General features: G+C 42.9%; 1 protein-coding gene across 1 annotated transcript in view; it reads right to left on the bottom strand.

The window, feature by feature from the left end:
* Positions 1–20000, bottom strand: part of LOC306787956 (glutamate receptor 1-like) — a gene marked incomplete at both ends in the record, with an annotated part of 51035 nt that overhangs the window by 3361 nt on the left and 27674 nt on the right. The window contains 11 exons of the mRNA XM_079283283.1: positions 3879–3993; positions 10960–11207; positions 11601–11799; positions 13947–14076; positions 14177–14300; positions 16849–17064; positions 17678–17884; positions 18000–18110; positions 18844–18948; positions 19049–19216; positions 19695–19853. Of these exons, the coding sequence (XP_079139409.1) occupies positions 3879–3993; positions 10960–11207; positions 11601–11799; positions 13947–14076; positions 14177–14300; positions 16849–17064; positions 17678–17884; positions 18000–18110; positions 18844–18948; positions 19049–19216; positions 19695–19853 (1782 nt within the window). The remainder of the gene's footprint in view (positions 1–3878; positions 3994–10959; positions 11208–11600; positions 11800–13946; positions 14077–14176; positions 14301–16848; positions 17065–17677; positions 17885–17999; positions 18111–18843; positions 18949–19048; positions 19217–19694; positions 19854–20000) is intronic.

Below are 20000 nucleotides of genomic sequence, written 5' to 3'. Positions count from 1 at the left end.
CCACTATATAACCTCTCATACGGGGTTAAGGGTGGAACCTTTACACCACTATAGAACCTCTCATACGGGGTTAAGGGTGGAACCTTTACACCACTATAGAACCTCTCATACGGGATTAAGGGTGTAACCTTTACACCACTATAGAACCTCTCATACGGGGTTAAGGGTGTAACCTTTACACCACTATAGAACCTCTCATACGGGGTTAATGGTGGAACCTTTACACCACTATAGAACCTCTCATACGGGGTTAAGGGTGTAACCTTTACACCACTATAGAACCTCTCATACGGGGTTAATGGTGGAACCTTTACACCACTATAGAACCTCTCATACGGGGTTAAGGGTGTAACCTTTACACCACTATAGAACCTCTCATACGGGGTTAAGGGTGGAACCTTTACACCACTATAGAACCTCTCATACGGAGTTAAGGGTGGAACCTTCACACCACTATAGAACATCAATATATATATATATATATATATATATTGATGTATTGATGTTATATATATAGTATTTATTGAACATTTGTATTATTTTTGGAGCGAGCGTCACTGTAACTTTATAAAGTAGTAAATCTGATCAGAGATCAGCTTCATGTCAACAACGTGATCTGGTTTGTTGAAAGTGATGCTTTTTAAACGTGATAGTTTAGTAACGTGAGTTCAGTCTGACGTCTAGTTTCTCTTCTCGACAGACGGATGGTTCGTTAGAGACGGTCTGTCACAGCGAGTTCAGAGGAAACAGGATGTCCATGACAGATGAGAGACGAAAACAGTGTGTGTGTGTGTGTGTGTGAGAGAGAGAGAGAGAGAGAGAGAGAGAGAGAGAGAGAGAGGAGGAAGAGGAGGGTGGTAAAGCTGTGGTCAGTAGCTTCAATTCCATCAAGTGTTGGTTAGCAGCCACAGACAGAGAGACAGAGAGACAGACAGAGAGAGAGACAGAGGGAGAAAGACAGAGAGACAGAGAGAGAGAGAGACAGAGAGACAGACAGAGAGAGAGACAGAGGGAGAAAGACAGAGAGACAGAGAGAGAGAGAGACAGACAGAGAGAGAGACAGAGAGAGACAGAGGGAGAAAGACAGAGAGAGAGACAGAGAGAGAGACAGACAGAGAGACAGAGAGAGAGACAGACAGAGAGAGAGACAGACAGAGAGAGACAGAGAGAGAGACAGAGGGAGAAAGACAGAGAGACAGAGAGAGAGACAGAGGGAGAAAGACAGAGAGACAGAGAGAGAGACAGAGGGAGAAAGACAGAGAGACAGAGAGAGAGACAGAGAGACGGGAAATATATTAGCAGTTTTGAAAATCTGACTTTTTACATCTGAATAAAAGAATAATTTTCTCTCTTTAGAAAGACAAAATGAAATTGTTCTTTCACAGCTTGGAAGCAGCAGGATGGTGTAAAGATGTACACGTGGTTCCCAAAGGAAGACTAAAACAGTGATGTAAAAAGTCACATCTCTCAGCAGGTCCGTCTGTCTGTGGCAGCTTCACAGTGAACTGTGCTGACCACAGGACATTCTGGAGAACAGAAGGAAGGCTGAGCAGAGAAAAGCCTCTGAGAGGAATCTGATGTGGAGACGTGAAAACCCTCTTCTCTCAGAGAACGTCTGCTGAAGCTCAGCTCATTTTCTCATCAATTTGCATACGTTTATCTGACTGCACGCAGAGTTTGGAACAAGTTTTGTGGGAAATAGGTTGATGAAATGTACTCAGCCTCTCAGTTTAGGTACAAATTGGAGTGGTGAGGTTTTCACATGCCATCAGAATACTTAAAGGTGTTCATGTTTGACTGTTATATCCTCCAGCTCTTCAGAACGGTCAGCTGAACAGCAGCGTTACACTCGAAAAGCTAAGAGTTCTTCAACAAACCAAAAATACAACCTCACTTATTTTAATCACAAAGACAGACGTTTGTGCCAGCAGGTATTGAATTTAAATTCATACCGCTCTCATGTCTGTACAGTAGATAGCTGGTTGGGTTAGCTTAGCACGAAGACTGGAAACGGAGAGAAACTGCTGGCTTGGCTCCGTCCAAATTTAACAAAATACAACCACCAGCAGCTCTCCAGGTCACTGGAGGTCTGGCATCAAAACATGTCTTCATTTGAAGAAATGAAGTTGAACTTTGCTACCAAAAGAGTTTAACATCAGGCTGAACATCTGTCTCATACCGCCCTCTCTGGTTTAAGTATTAATAACTTGAAATATGGAAACATTTCACAGTAAGTATTAAATCAAAATTCAACACCTGGTGGCAAAACTAGCTGTCCAGAAAGATGAACTATGACGATGTGTTGTGATTACTATTCCTGTTATTGTGTTTGCGATGAGCCCATACTCATAGATCTAGAGTTACATCTAGGTAACTATTAAAATGCGTATACATCTGAATTGGACCAGAAAAACTCCCAATTAGCACATAAAACATCTCTTTTCTAGCATTCTTAGAGAAAGTTGATATCTGAAAAAACTTTTCTTTTCAGAGTGTACCTGCTGAAGTTTGGGGGTTTGGGTCTGATGGGGTACGGGGGGGGGGGGGGGGGTGAACCAACACATGTCCTCGGGACCGAGCAACCTCAAGAACTGACCTTTCTGCCGGAGTCCTTGTGTCCACACTCGCCCTTGTCATACCACCACTTGTTTTTCAACTTGTCTAAGATGGCTTGTTCATTGAGCTTCAGTACTGCTAGGTTTACTGGGATTCTTCAAAGAACCAAGGGAGGAAGGGAGGGGGGTTGTGAATAACATAAATAACATTATGCACCTCCATGTTATCTTATGTTATTGTTCAGCTGCACAGCGACGGGCTGCGCTGCCTACAGCAGCAACCTTTTTAGCAGAAACTGGCGGTTGCAGAACAGATGCTTTGGTAACAGAGAACACCTCAACATCAACAGTAAGAGAAAGAAAACACAGGCAGTCACACAGAGAAACAGTTTCCTGCTAAATGTCAGCGTAAAAGTGATATGCTTTAATACTCCATCTAGCTTGGCTTGGCCTGACTCCCTACGTGCGAGATGTGTATTACTATATCACTTTGGGTAACCGGCAAGAGCTGCAAACACTGCGGGATCTTTGAGTTTACGGAACAGTCTGCTGTCCAAGAGCCGGAAAACATGGAATCTGTCTCATGTTGTGGTTTCACTTTTTGGTGAGATGAAGTCAACAAGGACCGACGTTACGTTAACGTGAGGGGTATTTTACAAGGCCAGCTGGATAATCCTGCTTTACTGACGGTTAGCTTGTCTTAATTTGTGGTTTGGAATTATCTCCACGAATAGACTCTATAGATTATGTTTCTATACAAATGCCTCATGACATGATGCCTGTATTGATATAATATAATTATACATAAACTAGTGGCCCAGTTTCATACCTGAAACTGACCAAATTAAGAAATGCTTTTGTGAGCACTCTTTGACGAGCTGCAGATGAACGTCCTGCAGGGCTCTGGTGTCTGTGCCCGAGCTCAAACGCCTCCGTATCGACTGGAACTAGCAGAGACGCTATGTTACATTTTATTTCTTGAAAATCTTTTATAAGGAATGTTTGTTGCATGCAATACTTGTGTAAACCTGGATGAAATTGGATCATCTGTTTCTGAAAGTTAAACTTCATTTCTCCCGACAGCTGAGGTGTGTTCTTGTAAAATACCCCGTGGATCAGTAGGTTGATGGATCGAATCCCCCCCTGGCCCATAGGTAGAACCAAATGTTTCTACAACGGGGGAAGAACCCAACAGTAGGTTTCAGGTAGACTTGCAGCGGTGCCATCCCGAGTGTTTCAGGCTTGATTAAGCTGTGGGTTGTTGCCGGTTACCCCGGCGGCCATTGCCTGTCGTTACCCTTTGGGGGGTTACGGTGATCTGACCTTGGAGTCCCCTCCCCCGTTGCCGCACTCTCCCTTGTCATACCACCATCTGTTTTTCAATTTGTCCAACAGGCCCTGCTCGTTCAGTTTTAATACTGCCAAGTTTACAGGGTTTCTACGGGGATGATAGTGATGAGGGATAGAAGGTCACCAGGTGTTATTATCATTACATGTCTCTACTGAGGACAGGCATGTTATTATCATGACATGTCTCGACTAAGGACATGTTATTATCATTACATATCTCTACTGAGGACATGTTATTATCATTACATGTCTCTCCTGAGGACAGGCATGTTATTATCATGACATGTCTCGACTAAGGACATGTTATTATCATTACATATCTCTACTGAGGACATGTTATTATCATTACATGTCTCTCCTGAGGACAGGCATGTTATTATCATGACATGTCTCGACTAAGGACATGTTATTATCATTACATGTCTCTACTGAGGACATGTTATTATCATTACATGTTATTATCATTACATGTCTCTACTGAGGACATGTTATTATCATTACATGTCTCTCCTGAGGACAGGCATGTTATTATCATGACATGTCTCGACTAAGGACATGTTATTATAATTACATGTCTCTACTGAGGACATGTTATTATCATTACATGTCTCTACTGAGGACATGTTATTATCATTACATATCTCTACTGAGGGCATGTTATTATCATTACATGTCTCTACTGAGGACATGTTATTATCATTACATGTCTCTACTGAGGACATGTTATTATCATTACATGTCTCTACTGAGGACATGTTATTATCATTACATATCTCTACTGAGGGCATGTTATTATCATTACATGTCTCTACTGAGGGCATGTTATTATCATTACATGTCTCGACTAAGGACATGTTATTATCATTACATGTCTCTCCTGAGGACAGGCATGTTATTATCATGGCATGTCTCGACTAAGGACATGTTATTATCATTACATGTCTCTACTGAGGACATGTTATTATCATTACATGTCTCTACTGAGGACATGTTATTATCATTACATGTCTCGACTAAGGACATGTTATTATCATTACATGTCTCTACTGAGGACATGTTATCATTACATGTCTCTACTGAGGACATGTTGTTATCATTACATGTCTACTGAGGACATGTTATTATCATTACATATCTCTACTGAGGACATGTTATCATTACATGTCTCTACTGATGGCATGTTGTTATCATTCCATGTCTCTACTGAGGACAGGCATGTTATTATCATTACATGTCTCTACTGAGGACAGACATGTTATTATCATTACATGTCTCTGCTGATGACATGTTGTTATCATTACATGTCTCTACTGAGGACAGGCATGTTATTATCATTACATGTCTCTACTGAGGACAGACATGTTGTTATCATTCCATGTCTCTACTGAGGACATGTTGTTATCATTACATGTCTCTACTGAGGACATGTTATTATCATTACATGTCTCTACTGAGGACATGTTATTATCATTACATGTCTCTACTGAGGACGTTATCATTACATGTCTCTACTGAGGACATGTTGTTATCATTACATGTCTCTACTGAGGACATGTTATTATCATTACATGTCTCTACTGATGACATGTTATTATCATTACATGTCTCTACTGAGGACAGGCATGTTATTATCATTACATGTCTCTACTGAGGACATGTTATCATTACATGTCTCTACTGAGGACATGTTATTATCATTACATGTCTCTACTGATGACATGTTATTATCATTACATGTCTCTACTGATGACATGTTATTATCATTACATGTCTCTACTGAGGACATGTTATTATCATTACATGTCTCTACTGATGACATGTTATTATCATTACATGTCTCTACTGAGGACAGGCATGTTATTATCATTACATGTCTCTACTGAGGACATGTTATCATTACATGTCTCTACTGAGGACATGTTATTATCATTACATGTCTCTACTGAGGACATGTTATTATCATTACATGTCTCTACTGATGACATGTTATTATCATTACATGTCTCTACTGAGGACATGTTATTATCATTACATGTCTCTACTGATGACATGTTATTATCATTACATGTCTCTACTGAGGACAGGCATGTTATTATCATTACATGTCTCTGCTGAGGACAGGCATGTTATTATCATTACATGTCTCTACTGATGACATGTTATTATCATTACATGTCTCTACTGAGGACAGGCACGTTATTATCATTCCATGTCTCTATTGAGGACATGTTATTATCATTACATGTCTCTACTGAGGACAGACACGTTATTATCATTACATGTCTCTACTGAGGACAGGCATGTTATTATCATTACATGTCTCTACTGAGGACAGGCATGTTATTATCATTACATGTCTCTACTGAGGACAGACACGTTATTATCATTACATGTCTCTCCTGAGGATAGACACGTTATTATCATTCCATGTCTCTATTGAGGACAGACACGTTATTATCATTACATGTCTCTACTGAGGACACGTTATTATCATTCCATGTCTCTATTGAGGACAGACACGTTATTATCATTACATGTCTCTACTGAGGACATGTTATTATCATTACATGTCTCTACTGAGGACATGTTATGATCAGAACACGGATGGTTCTTCAGAGGACGTCACCGCTCTTCAAACCAGACCTTGTTAAGATGTTGTTTCCCCATCTTTTAAAGTTGTGCATGTCACATCCAGCTTTAGTGTGAAAGACTGCAGCCACTCACTGGGATTAAACGCGATATAATGTCTTGTATGTTCTGCAGGAGCAGTCACAGAACACTCTTCATTCCTGCGTCCAGATAGAAGACAAAAGAAAGAGCATAACGCCCGGCATTACAACCTGAAGAATACCGATGTGTAATGTCCTCTACCACTCCAACCTCAACATTGTTCTTTATGAATATCAGGGAAGACGTGACAGGTCAGGTGACTTCCATCGTCAGGACACAGCATAGAAAGGCATCTTGTTCAGGGTCCTAATCATGAGTGATGCCCTGGCTGCAGTAACGCTGGCGTTGGACTCTGTGGCGGTGAGGAGGGCACTGAGCTATAAAGTAGAGCTTTCTGTTCACTACGTAATCTCTGTGAAGAGATGAGATTGTGGATCCGAGCGGCAAAAGAACACGATAAAGGAAGTGACTTCAATGATTTGGGAGGACGTCCGAATCGAACGTCACAGTCAGAGAAGCCATTTGAGAAGAAACCCAGAGAGGATCTCTTTTGACAGACTGGGAGGACATCCACGGGTACAACTTGGACATGCTGGGGAGACTACATTTCCCAACTGGCCCATGACCACCTGTGGATCCTCCAGGAGGAGCTGGAGGGAGGAGGCCAGTGATCGGGTTAGTTCCCCAATGGAAGCTATCTGTGAGGTGTACCGGTGAAGGAAACAACACCTTCATACGGTCTGGGTTGAAAAAGAGCAAACGAATCCTGTTACTGACGACTGCGCAGCAATTCTCCACTTGCATTCACTTCCATTCATGAACTGATAAATAAAGGAGGAACAACAGTCACCTGTTTAGATATAAATACAAAGTGGAATATTAAATTGTTGTTGTAATAAAAGGAAATAGTTTCCCTACAATATACACGAATACCCACAAGCTGCCTGTTGTTCCCCTTTACACACAAGTGATGCTCGAGGCCATAGAGAGTAGCAGCGACTCTTCTATGATGATGGCAAGAAACATGAAACATGAAACATGAAACATGACACGACACATGAAACATGAGCCAACCAGTACTCCTTCAGTGTGACGGGACAATGACAACAATTGATGTGACGAAGGCAAGAGTTTTGTTCCAAAGTGCATTATGTTTACTAAAAAAAGAATATACGAAGGATTAGTTTCTTCATTCAATCACACAACACAGTGGTCGTTACAGACACACCTGGTGGAGATGTGCTCCAACTGAGAACCTTCACTTCAGTTCAGTGAATATCAGAGGATATCATACATTAGACACAATAGGATTCTTTTAATGAAAGGTTTTATCTGACAGCAGCAATGGATGGATGGATGGATGGGTAGATGGATAGATGGGTAGCTGGATGGATGGATGGGTAGATGATGGATGGGTAGATGGATGGATGGATGGGTATATGATGGATGGATGGGTAGATGGATGGATGGGTAGATGGATGGATGGGTATATGATGGATGGATGGGTAGATGGATGGATGGGTAGATGGATGGATGGGTAGATGGATGGATGGATGGGTATATGATGGATGGATGGGTAGATGGATGGATGGATGATGGATGGATAGAGATAGATAATAGAGAGGTCAGTATTGTGGTGATTGTAGTGAGACAGGCAGGTTGGCAATCAGACAGGCATTACAGACGACATGACAACAAACAGGGAAACAGGCCGACAGACTGAAACACTGAGACAGAAACACACACACACATGGACAAAGACGAACAAAAAGAGAGAGAGAGACAAGACAGACAAAGAGACAGATTAACAGACTGACAGTCGGACAGACAGACTGACAGACAGACACACAGACAGTAAACTGACAGACTGTTAGGACCTGTTTCTAAAACCTGGATGTGTTGTTAACGGAGGGCTCCGTGCTCTGCAGAGGTCGGACCAAGTCACAGAGTCTCTTTAGTTCTAAGACCAGAACAAGTCAGAGTCTCTTTAGTTCTAAGACCAGAACAAGTCACAGAGTCTCTTTAGTTCTAAGAACAGAACAAGTCAGAGTCTCTTTAGTTCTAAGACCAGAACAAGTCACAGAGTCTCTTTAGTTCTAAGACCAGAGCAAGTCACAGTCTCTTTAGTTCTAAGACCAGAACAAGACATCGAGTCTCTTTAGTTCTAAGACCAGAACAAGTCAGAGTCTCTTTAGTTCTAAGACCAGAACAAGTTACAGAGTCTCTTTAGTTCTAAGACCAGAACAAGACATCGAGTCTCTTTAGTTCTAAGACCAGAACAAGTCAGAGTCTCTTTAGTTCTAAGACCAGAACAAGTCACAGAGTCTCTTTAGTTCTAAGACCAGAACAAGTCACAGTCTCTTTAGTTCTAAGACCAGAACAAGACATCGAGTCTCTTTAGTTCTAAGACCAGAACAAGTCAGAGTCTCTTTAGTTCTAAGACCAGAACAAGTCACAGAGTCTCTTTAGTTCTAAGACCAGAACAAGCCATCGAGTCTCTTTAGTTCTAAGACCAGAACAAGTCACAGAGTCTCTTTAGTCCTAAGACCAGAACAAGACATTGAGTCTCTTTAGTTCTAAGACCAGAACAAGTCACTGAGTCTCTTTAGTTCTAAGACCAGAACAAGACATCGAGTCTCTTTAGTTCTAAGACCAGAACAAGTCAGAGTCTCTTTAGTTCTAAGACCAGAACAAGTCACAGAGTCTCTTTAGTTCTAAGACCAGAACAAGTCACAGTCTCTTTAGTTCTAAGACCAGAACAAGACATCGAGTCTCTTTAGTTCTAAGACCAGAACAAGTCAGAGTCTCTTTAGTTCTAAGACCAGAACAAGTCACAGAGTCTCTTTAGTTCTAAGACCAGAACAAGACATCGAGTCTCTTTAGTTCTAAGACCAGAACAAGTCACAGAGTCTCTTTAGTTCTAAGACCAGAACAAGACATTGAGTCTCTTTAGTTCTAAGACCAGAACAAGTCACTGAGTCTCTTTAGTTCTAAGACCAGAACAAGACATCGAGTCTCTTTAGTTCTAAGACCAGAACAAGTCACAGAGTCTCTTTAGTTCTAAGACCAGAACAAGACATCGAGTCTCTTTAGTTCTAAGACCAGAACAAGTCACAGTCTCTTTAGCTCTAAGACCAGAACAAGACATCGAGTCTCTTTAGTTCTAATACCAGAACAAGTCACCGAGTCTCTTTAGTTCTAAGACCAGAACAAGACATCGAGTCTCTTTAGTTCTAAGACCAGAACAAGTCACAGAGTCTCTTTAGTTCTAAGACCAGAACAAGTCACAGAGTCTCTTTAGTTCTAAGACCAGAACAAGTCACTGAGTCTCTTTAGTTCTAAGACCAGAACAAGACATCGAGTCTCTTTAGTTCTAAGACCAGAACAAGTCACAGAGTCTCTTTAGTTCTAAGACCAGAACAAGTCACAGAGTCTCTTTAGTTCTAAGACCAGAACAAGTCACAGAGTCTCTTTAGTTCTAAGACCAGAACAAGTAGAAAGCTCTAAACTTTGGGTCTCAAGTCCTCAAAAAGTCATAATGTATTTTATCATTAAGTCACACTTGAAAAACTACAAATACTTTGTCATTACTACGTCTTTCTAGTGTTTATACTTGTCAGAGTACAATATTCGCTAATAAACTTCTCATTTAGTTTCACAGTTCATGACTCAAAGAGGTAAAACATTTTTGTTTGTCAGAACTTATTTTCTTCTTCTTCCATTAATCCTGTGACGACCCCTCAGATGTATCTGGTGACCCCGTGGAGGGGCTCGGGCCCTAGGTTGGGACCCACTGGACTAAACTCTCTGACTGTATGTAACTTAGTTACAGTAACAAGCGGCAGCAGTATTCACTGTCTAATACTATAATATAATATATAGACACACATTGCTGACATTCTACTGCACAATGAGTACTTTTACTTTGATACTTTTGGCACATTTTCCCAGTAATGCTTGTGTACTTTTGTGAATGTTTAGGACATTTACTTGTACTGGAGTATTTTCACAGTTTTTACTGGTACTTTTACTGAGTGTTCTTCCTCCAAAACTCAACTATTGTGACATGAAAACCCATGAAATCCTCCCAGTCCTCGGTCTCATCACACTATCACCCTGATGGTGTAAGAAGTGCCCTTTCCTGTCCTATCTGAAGGACTTTCCTGTCGAGTCACTGCTGCTCAGGTCCAAGTCCTCCAGATGTTCTCAAGTCCAGTCTGAAGTCATCACACATGAGTTGAGTCCAGACCTCTGCAGAGGTTCCCAGAACTTATTCATGTTATGAAACAAAGTTTAACACATCGAGGTGATAAAAGAATGATAGTAATACAACGTGTCATCACACAGACACCACAGGACACCAACATGGAGCCTCAGAGTGTACCTGAGGGCCGATCCTTTGGGCGTGGCCACTCCGTAACCTTTGGAGTCCAGGTTTCCTCCTACTTTCATGGTGTCGCAGGGCTTCCTCTGCTCGATGTACTCGTTCATGGACGACTCCAGCAGGTAGGCGTACTTCCACTTCGACTTCCTGACCCTCATCACGCCCTCGGGGGTGCTCTTGACGAAGACCGTGGGGTCGGCGCTCCGCATGTACGACCACATCTTCTCAAAGACGGCGATCTTTGACCGCTAAAGTAGAAGAAGAAAGAGATCATCAGGGTGTCATGTAGACTCCTTCCTGTTTCGGCACAGTAACTGAAACTAGCTAACGCTGGCTGTCAGGTTTCCTTAATAATAGCTGAAGAACAGCTGTTCTGCACTAAAGTCATGTTCTAGTTCTACTTCTACTCATCATGGTTCTGTTTCCACAGAGGAGCAGGGCTTTTATTTTGAAGTGAACAACCAAAGCCACAGAGAGAGACGTGACAGGAGAAGAAAGCCTGTTTGGTGTTCAGACGTGTTTTACAGCTCTTCATTTAAGACATTCAAAGAATGCAGAACATGGTCGTCTTCAGACCAACAGAGAAGAAGAGAATGAAGCGCTGCACAGTTCCTAACAGAACCCATGTCAGAAGGCCTCACCTTGAAGAACTCTTTGGTGGAGCCTCCGTCCAGAGTACCGTAGGCGATCTCGGTCTGCTTGGCCAGGTCCTCTGAGCCCTCGATGGGCGACACCATCCTCTCCACAGTGAGGAAGGCGGCCAGGTTGGCTGTATAGGAGGAGATGATGATGAGGGTGAAGAACCACCAAACTCCTCCCACGATTCGACCGGAGAGAGACCTGAGGAAGAAGACGGGTCAGCCTCATCTCTCTGGACCCAGAACGTCACCACGACAGTGATGCTGGTCTGTGAACCATCAACAACGCCACACGTTGTACTTTTACTTTGTTATGGTCATTTATACCATATATTTCTTCATAGAAACACAATTCAGATGATAAGGACATAACATATAGTGTTGTTGAAGTATAATAATGAGCTTAGAGCTCGTGTTGGGAGGTAAACAGCTCATAATTCATCTCTAACATGTTTTATATTAACGTGAACACATCTCCTTCATTCATGGTCCCAGCGGAGGACGAGCAGCGTCATCGTTGAGTCAAACGTTTCTCTGACTGTCGCAGACAGACAAACGTTAATAAGAGACTTCTGCCGGTAAATAAATTAAATAATGAATCTGATGACTGTTGATCTTGAGTAATTCACCGTTTGTGAACAGAAAACGCAGATTGTTAATTTATTTTAAATGTTTGACATTCAACAGATGCTCTCTGGCCATTAAAACAATGAAGGCACTCAAATACTTACAATTCATAGTCTCTCTATTTGCTAATACATTATTTTGACTGAAATTCACGGTCTGAAAAAATATCAGTGTAACTATTGTTATTAATCTGATGATGATCCGATCTGGTCTTAATGTCCTCACAAGCAGGATGTGGATCAGGAGACAACCTCCGGTTCTTTACAGTTCTGTGTTGAAGCTGCATTCTCTCCAGTGTCCACCAGGGGGCGACTCCTCTGGTTGTATAGAAGTCTATAGAAAATGACTCTACTTCTCTCTTGATTTATTCCCTCAGTAAACATTGTAAACATGAGTTTATGTCTCAATCTCTAGTTTCAAGTCTTCTTCAATACAGCATGATGTTCATTTAGTACATTATGGTCCATTTAGAGTCACACAGACCATAAAGCAGGGGATGCTTTAGGGCGGGGCTACACGCTGATTGACAGGTCTCTACCAGAGACGTATACGGCGTCTCTACGTCTCCTCCTCAGTCCAGATATGGCCACTTCCTGTTCACTGGTTGTGAAAAAACAACATGGCGACAGCGAAACTGGGAGCTCCAGGCTTCTAACGAGTGACGTCACCATGACTTGTTGACGACTGTACATGTTATATAAATAATGGCCCATGGGGGGGGGGGGCACCTGAAGGGGCGGGACTTAACCTCTCTGTTCAGAATAATGTGGCAGCATGTGAGTCTAATCATCATTGATTTTATCTTAACTGCTCCTGAAACACACACGCGCACGCGCGCACACACACACGCACGCACACACACACACACACACACACACACACACACACACACACACACACACACGCTGCAGTAGATCTAGAATAGAAACAGCCTCATGCTGCGTTCACACCGGTCGCGTTGATTTTCTGACGCACTGCAAAATCGCGTCCAACGCGCAGGCTTCACACAGCTGTAACATACAACTGACCCGGCAGCACGTCACACAGGATTGTCTCATGATAACGTGTGTGTGTGTGTGAGTGTGTGTGAGTGTGTGTGAGTGTGTGTGTGTGTGAGACATGTCCACATTAATACGTTCTGTCGACCACTGATGGATTGCTTATGTATCTGTGTGTCTTACTGTGTTTGTGAGGACAGTGTTAGTACAAGGTGAGAGCTGTGGGTGAGGCAGGAGACGATTAGCTTAGCTTAGCATAAAGACTGGAATCAGAGGGGAACAGCTAGCCTGGCTCTACCTAGATAGAGTTAATAATCCATAACGATTGTAAAACATGTTGTTGAAGTCTCAGATATCCTGGTTCATGACATCATCTGGAGCTGTGTTCACACGCCAGCTGTTTACCACATCTGTCAGAACACTAAACACACACTAGCTGTGATTTAATCACAATAAACTCAGACTAATGATGCAGAAATAACTACACAATGATGAAGATTAGTAACAAGTCTGAATTCATGTTTTGACAAACAAATAACTTTTAAAACGTTTGTTTCCTGAATGGAGTCGGTTTCTATCAGTGCTAAGCTAAATGCTAACATTGTAGCAGCTCCATCAACACTCAACATGACGTCATACTCATCACCTTAAAACATGTGTGTATGTTGTGTTGGTCCAGGTCCTGGTCCTGGTCCAGGTCCTGGTCCAGGTCCAGGTGTCCTACCTGGGTGAGATGTCACAGCCCTGCTGCATGAAGGCCCCCAGTGAGAACCACAGAGAGTTAAAGATCCCAAAGTCGTTGGTGTGCTCCAGAGTCTCCTTCTCCTTGTGCTGGTTCTGGTTCTGAGGGAACCCTGAGGAACACCACCATCATCATCATCGTGTTACTGAGGGACCAGATTCACATGGGACAACCAGGAACATACATGATGAAGGTGATGACGTTGAAGATACCTGGAGAGTGAGCCAGTTCACAGGAGGAAGTGGGCAGAGCTCGACGAGAGGAAGAGGAGGGCAGAGTCTCATCTTCATCATCAGACTCCTCCCCCTGCCACTCGTAGGGACTGAAGCGGCTCACCTGAGACACAGGAGAAGGACTGTCAGCTTCAGGTAGTACAAGTACACAAGTACTATCAGCTATAAGTAGTACAAGTCAGTGGTGGGCCGTCAGGGCCTGCAAGGCCTTCTCTGCTGGCCTAAACATCACAAAGCTATATCTATTTTATAATTTAATAATTTTTCTTAAATACACTACACGTATTATAATTTATAAAAATATTTTACCCATTATCTTATTTTCTCATTGCACAGCTCCTGTCTTCCTCAGTTGCTCTGCTTCCAGTGCAGCTTGTTTTAAGTAGAGCTTTTATCCAATCAGATCTCACCTCTGTGTCTCTAGGTAGAACAGAGACAGAGGCCTGCAGACTCTCAAGTGAATCCATGTGCAGTTTAAGTGAACGGGGACGATATTGTTGATTGTCATAGTCTTCAACCAATCAGATCTTTAGTTTGACATGTTGGGCGTATTCTTTGACGTGTCAGAGCTGCTAGCTGGCCTACAAGTACGTGATTGGTCAGTGGGCTAGCGTGACATGTTAACATATCTGCTGCCTCTGTGAGCGGACATCTTCAGCCTCAAACGCATTAAAACGTATTCAAGAAATACAACTGGAGGCTCCACTGTCTTCACTGGCGTCCATGAATGGAGAAGGACTTCTTACTGGAACTAAAACACACGGATGTACTGAACAACCGTGAGATTAAACTCTTTATTAACAAAGAAAGGAGGATGCACTTTGTCTTTAGATAGTGAACAGCAGCTCTGGTAAGTGAATGCGTTTGTTTTTACATCTGCAGTAGCTTTAATATGCTTGTTTATATAAATTATTATTTGTACAACTTGTTTTTATGAAGATGGATTTATATGTGACAGGAACTATTGCTACGTCCTATGTTGCGCTGGGGACACATTTAGTCGGTGCACAATATTGTATAAATAATAATATTGTTCCTCTGATGTGCTTAATATCTGAATGATGCTCTTCAGTGTGTGGATGAATACGTATTTTAGCGCTGCAGTGTTGCTGGACTGATTTTGACTTTATGCATTCTCCGTTAGTGACGCAGCGTCCCGTCATGTATTCATGTGTTCATGTGTTCATGTATTCATGTGTTCATGTGTTTGTCTGTTCATGTATTCATGTGTTCATGTATTCATGTGTTTATGTGTGTCTGTTCATGTATTCGTGTGTTCATGTGTTCATGTATTCATGTGTTCATGCATTCGTGTGTTCGTGTATTCGTGTGTTCGTGTATTCATGTGTTCATGTGTTCATGTATTCATGTGTTTGTCTGTTCATGTGTTCATGTGTTTGTCTGTTCATGTATTCGTGTGTTCGTGTATTCATGTGTTCGTGTATTCATGTGTTCATGGGTTCATGTATTCATGCATTCATGCATTCATGTGTTCGTGTGTTCATGTATTCATGTGTTCATGTATTCGTGTGTTCATGTATTCGTGTATTTGTGTGTTCATGTGTTCATGTATTCATGTGTTCATGTATTCGTGTATTTGTGTGTTCATGTATTCGTGTATTTGTGTGTTCATGTGTTCATGTATTCATGTATTCGTGTGTTCGTGTATTCGTGTGTTCGTGTATTCATGTGTTCATGTGTTCATGTATTCATGTGTTTGTCTGTTCATGTATTTGTGTGTTCGTGTATTCATGTGTTCATGTATTCATGTGTTCATGTATTCATGTGTTCATGTATTCGTGGATTCATGTATTCATGTATTCGTGTGTTCGTGTATTCATGTGTTCATGTGTTTGTCTGTTCATGTATTCGTGTGTTCGTGTATTCATGTGTTCGTGTATTCATGTGTTCATGGGTTCATGTATTCATGTGTTCGTGTGTTCATGTATTCATGTGTTCATGTATTCGTGTATTTGTGTGTTCATGTATTTGTGTATTTGTGTGTTCATGTGTTCATGTGTTCATGTATTCGTGTATTTGTGTGTTCATGTGTTCATGTATTCATGTATTCGTGTATTTGTGTGTTCATGTATTCGTGTATTTGTGTGTTCATGTATTCATGTATTTGTGTGTTCATGTATTCATGTATTTGTGTGTTCATGTGTTCATGTATTCATGTGTTCATGTATTCGTGTATTTGTGTGTTCATGTATTCGTGTATTTGTGTGTTCATGTATTCGTGTATTTGTGTGTTCATGTATTCATGTATTCGTGTGTTCATGTGTTCATGTATTCATGTGTTCATGTATTCATGTATTCGTGTATTTGTGTGTTCATGTATTCGTGTATTTGTGTGTTCATGTATTTGTGTGTTCATGTATTCATGTATTCATGTGTTCATGTATTCATGTGTTCATGTGTCTGCACTCTGCAGTTAGTGTATTTGTAGGTGTTGAGCTTCATTTTTACAGGAAACACATAATAAGGTTATCTGTGACGTCATCATGAGGTTATCAGGAGGTTCAGCTGCAGCACTGGAGGCCCAGGTATGAAACACACGGCACGCCACTGGTACTAGTACACAAGGACTGTCAGCTTCAGTAAAAGTACACAAATACTATCAGCTTCAAGTAGTAGAAGTACCCGCTCACCAGAAACAGCACCACGCTGACTCCGATGTAGGCGAACACGATGCACATCCAGATCTCGTAGGCCAGCGGGTCGAGGAAGGAGAACACTCCGGGTTTGGACTTGATGGGCTTCTTGATCATGATGGAGATCCCCAGAGACATGAAGGGTTTGGTGAAGTCGATCACCTGCTCTCTGACCAGAGTGATGGTGAGCGGGGCCACGGCCACGTCAGCCTTCTGCACACACACACACCACATCGTGTTCATCACCTGTACGTTCCACACAAACACCGTCCTGCTGCACCAACACGTGGATCAATACGCCGCTGAAAGTAGTCCCGAACAAAGTCTCTTCTTCCTCCTGCTTGTTTGAGTGAGCAGCTGTTCTGGGAGGTGACTGTTGGAACTGTGTGTTTGGGTTAGGGCTACACAGACAGGAAGTGGGACCGCATTGAGAGACGGAAACATGAGAGGAATAGAAATACAGAGTAACACCATGTTTATCCTCTGGACCCCAAACAACCTGATTGAAATGCAGGAGTACTTTAAAACAACCGCCAAAACCTACGGTCCCTGAACACATCATGAGCAGCGAACAAGATGTGATAACATCCAAAACAAAAAGAAAAGAATTGTGATATTTCATCAAAAGCATTTTATTCTTCGTGTATCATAATAAACCCCAAATAAACCATTTAATTATGAGCTCCAAACACGTGTGTAGTTATCTCTAAACAATCTCTCCTCTCCTCTCTCCTCTCTCCTCTCTCCTCTCTCCTCTCCCCTCCCTCCTCCTCTCCTCTCCTCTCCTCTCCTCTCCTCTCCTCTACGTAGAGACTGTCCCACTCACCCCGTACACCAGTTCTCCCACCATGCCGTTCCACAACTTGGTGTCGGGGTCTCTGGCTCCGTACTTGCCGTCGCCCACCAGCTCCAGCCGGTACACGAAGCCCACGTGTTTGGCGATCTCCGCCGCCAGCTCGGCGCAGTAACCCTCGTACCTTTCGTTGCCCTCGAACTGCTCGTGGTTCTTCTTCAGCATCATGTAGGGGGCTTCCTGCACGGAGACGGAGGGACCGTTACTGACGAGTCCACGTCCTAGGACTAGGACTAGGTCAAAGGACTCGGACTAGGTCAAAGAACTAGGCTAGGACGTGTCCTCCCGGTCTTACCAGTATGGTGGTGACCACGTAGGTTCGGTTCTGCAGCCCGTGGAACTCCTCCAGCGGCGGCTTGTAGACGGCCGTGTTCACATAGCCCCGCCTCTCGGTCCAGTAGCCGATCTGAACAGCACAGCAGCAGCGTGACGCACAACTAAGACATCTATTCACTCCATCACCCATGAGAGAAATAACCTCCAAAGTCTCAGATATCCTGGAAACTAAACTCCTTGTTTGGTTCATGACACACGTCAGCTGTTTACTACAAATACACATTTAGCTGATTTAATCACAATAAACTGAGACAAAACGAAGCTGAAATATCTGCACAATGATGGTGATTAGTAGCAAGTCTGAGTTCATGTTTAGTTAGTTCTCTCCACAAGACAACGAGGAAATCACTTTTGAAATGCTTGTTTCCTGAATGGAGTCGGGTTCTATCAGTGCTATGCTAAGCTAACATTGTAGCAGCTCCATCAACACTCAACATGACGTGCAGCAGCGTGTTTGTCTGTGTTATTTATATGTAATCTACTCAGGTTTGGTGTGAACGCACCAGAACAATACATGTATTCTATAACTCCAGTTCAAACAAAAGACAATACAGTAAATCAACAATATCTAACACCTGATATCTGCTCTCTTCTCCTTCAGCCTGAACACGTGAGCAGAGAGGTCTGCAGGTTTATAGACCAAACAAGTGCTGCAGCAGCTGATCCTCCGATCATCACACGTGTCATCAGAGGAGAGGGAGCTCATTGTGGAGACACGCTGATGCCGGTGAACCCCCCCCCCCCCCCCCCCCCCCCCCCCGAACCAAACTCCAGATAGAAATCATGTGATTCAGGAGCAGCACCTTGCTGGGCCCCGTGATGCTGAGCTCCATCACACTCAGAGTGTAGTTGGTCCGATGTCCTCGCTCGTCAAACTGAACACGACCCGTCAGCCCCTCCAGACGCACCTGCACACACACACACACACACACACACACACACACACACACACACAGGTTTACTGCGGGTGCTTGGCGGCCCCCCCGGCCCCTGTGACGCGGTGTTTACCTGCTGCAGAGCTCTCTGGATGTCGATGCCTTGGCCCCAGGGGGCCGGCGGGTTGGCCAGACACTCCCCCGCGTTGCCACGGCGAGAGATGTCGATGTGCTGCCGACGCAGGTTCTGGAAGGCCGTTGCCATGACGATGACCCCGTCGTAGGTCAGCGCTCCAGTGTACTGAAGAAGAAGAAGAAGCAGAAGAAGAAGAAGAAGAAGAAGAAGAAGAAGAAGAAGAAGAAGAAGAAGAAGAAGAAGAAGAAGAAATTGCAATTATAATTATATTAATTATTTTATTTTATTTCTATTTATTGTATTTGTGAAAGATATTGTGTTTATTCCATGAAACAATTTGTTGTTTAATTTGAACACGTGTGTGTTGATCTCCTGTTTTGTTGTTTAAATAAATAGTAAATGTGTGATGCTGCTCCGTGTATCAGCTGTTATCCTGTCAGTCAGTGGTGGAGTCCGCCATCACATCGAGGGATTCAATCACATCACAACACCACACGTCCATCTCCACACAAACACTACACAGGTCCTCACAAGTACAGAAACTCAGGTAGGTGTGTGTGTGTGTGCGTGTGTGTGTGTGTGTGTGTGTGTGCGTGTGTGTGCGTGTGTGAGTGTGTGAGGGTGTGAGTGTGTGAGTGTGTACCTTGAGCCTCCTGCGGGCCAGTTTGAGGTCTTTACTGTCGAACTCCAGCCAGTCCCGGTCCATCTTCTCCACAGCGGGATCGGACCAGTTCACCAGTTGGAGGCCCGTCACGTTGGGACCCAGCTTCTGAAACTCTGTCATGTTCAGGTCCATGAAGCCCTGACGCACACGTACACACGTACACACACACACACACACACACACACACACACACGTTCATTTATTCAGCACATTTCAGCAACAAAGAAATTCAAACACCAAATATCAAAAGAGCAAGAGAAATACATTATGAGAGGAGATTTAACA

This window comes from Melanostigma gelatinosum (genome assembly GCF_949748355.1).
Source record: "Melanostigma gelatinosum genome assembly, chromosome: 14".
Lineage (NCBI taxonomy): Eukaryota > Metazoa > Chordata > Actinopteri > Perciformes > Zoarcidae > Melanostigma > Melanostigma gelatinosum.
Note: the sequence above shows the minus strand (reverse complement) of the source record. Positions and strands in the feature narration are given on the sequence as shown.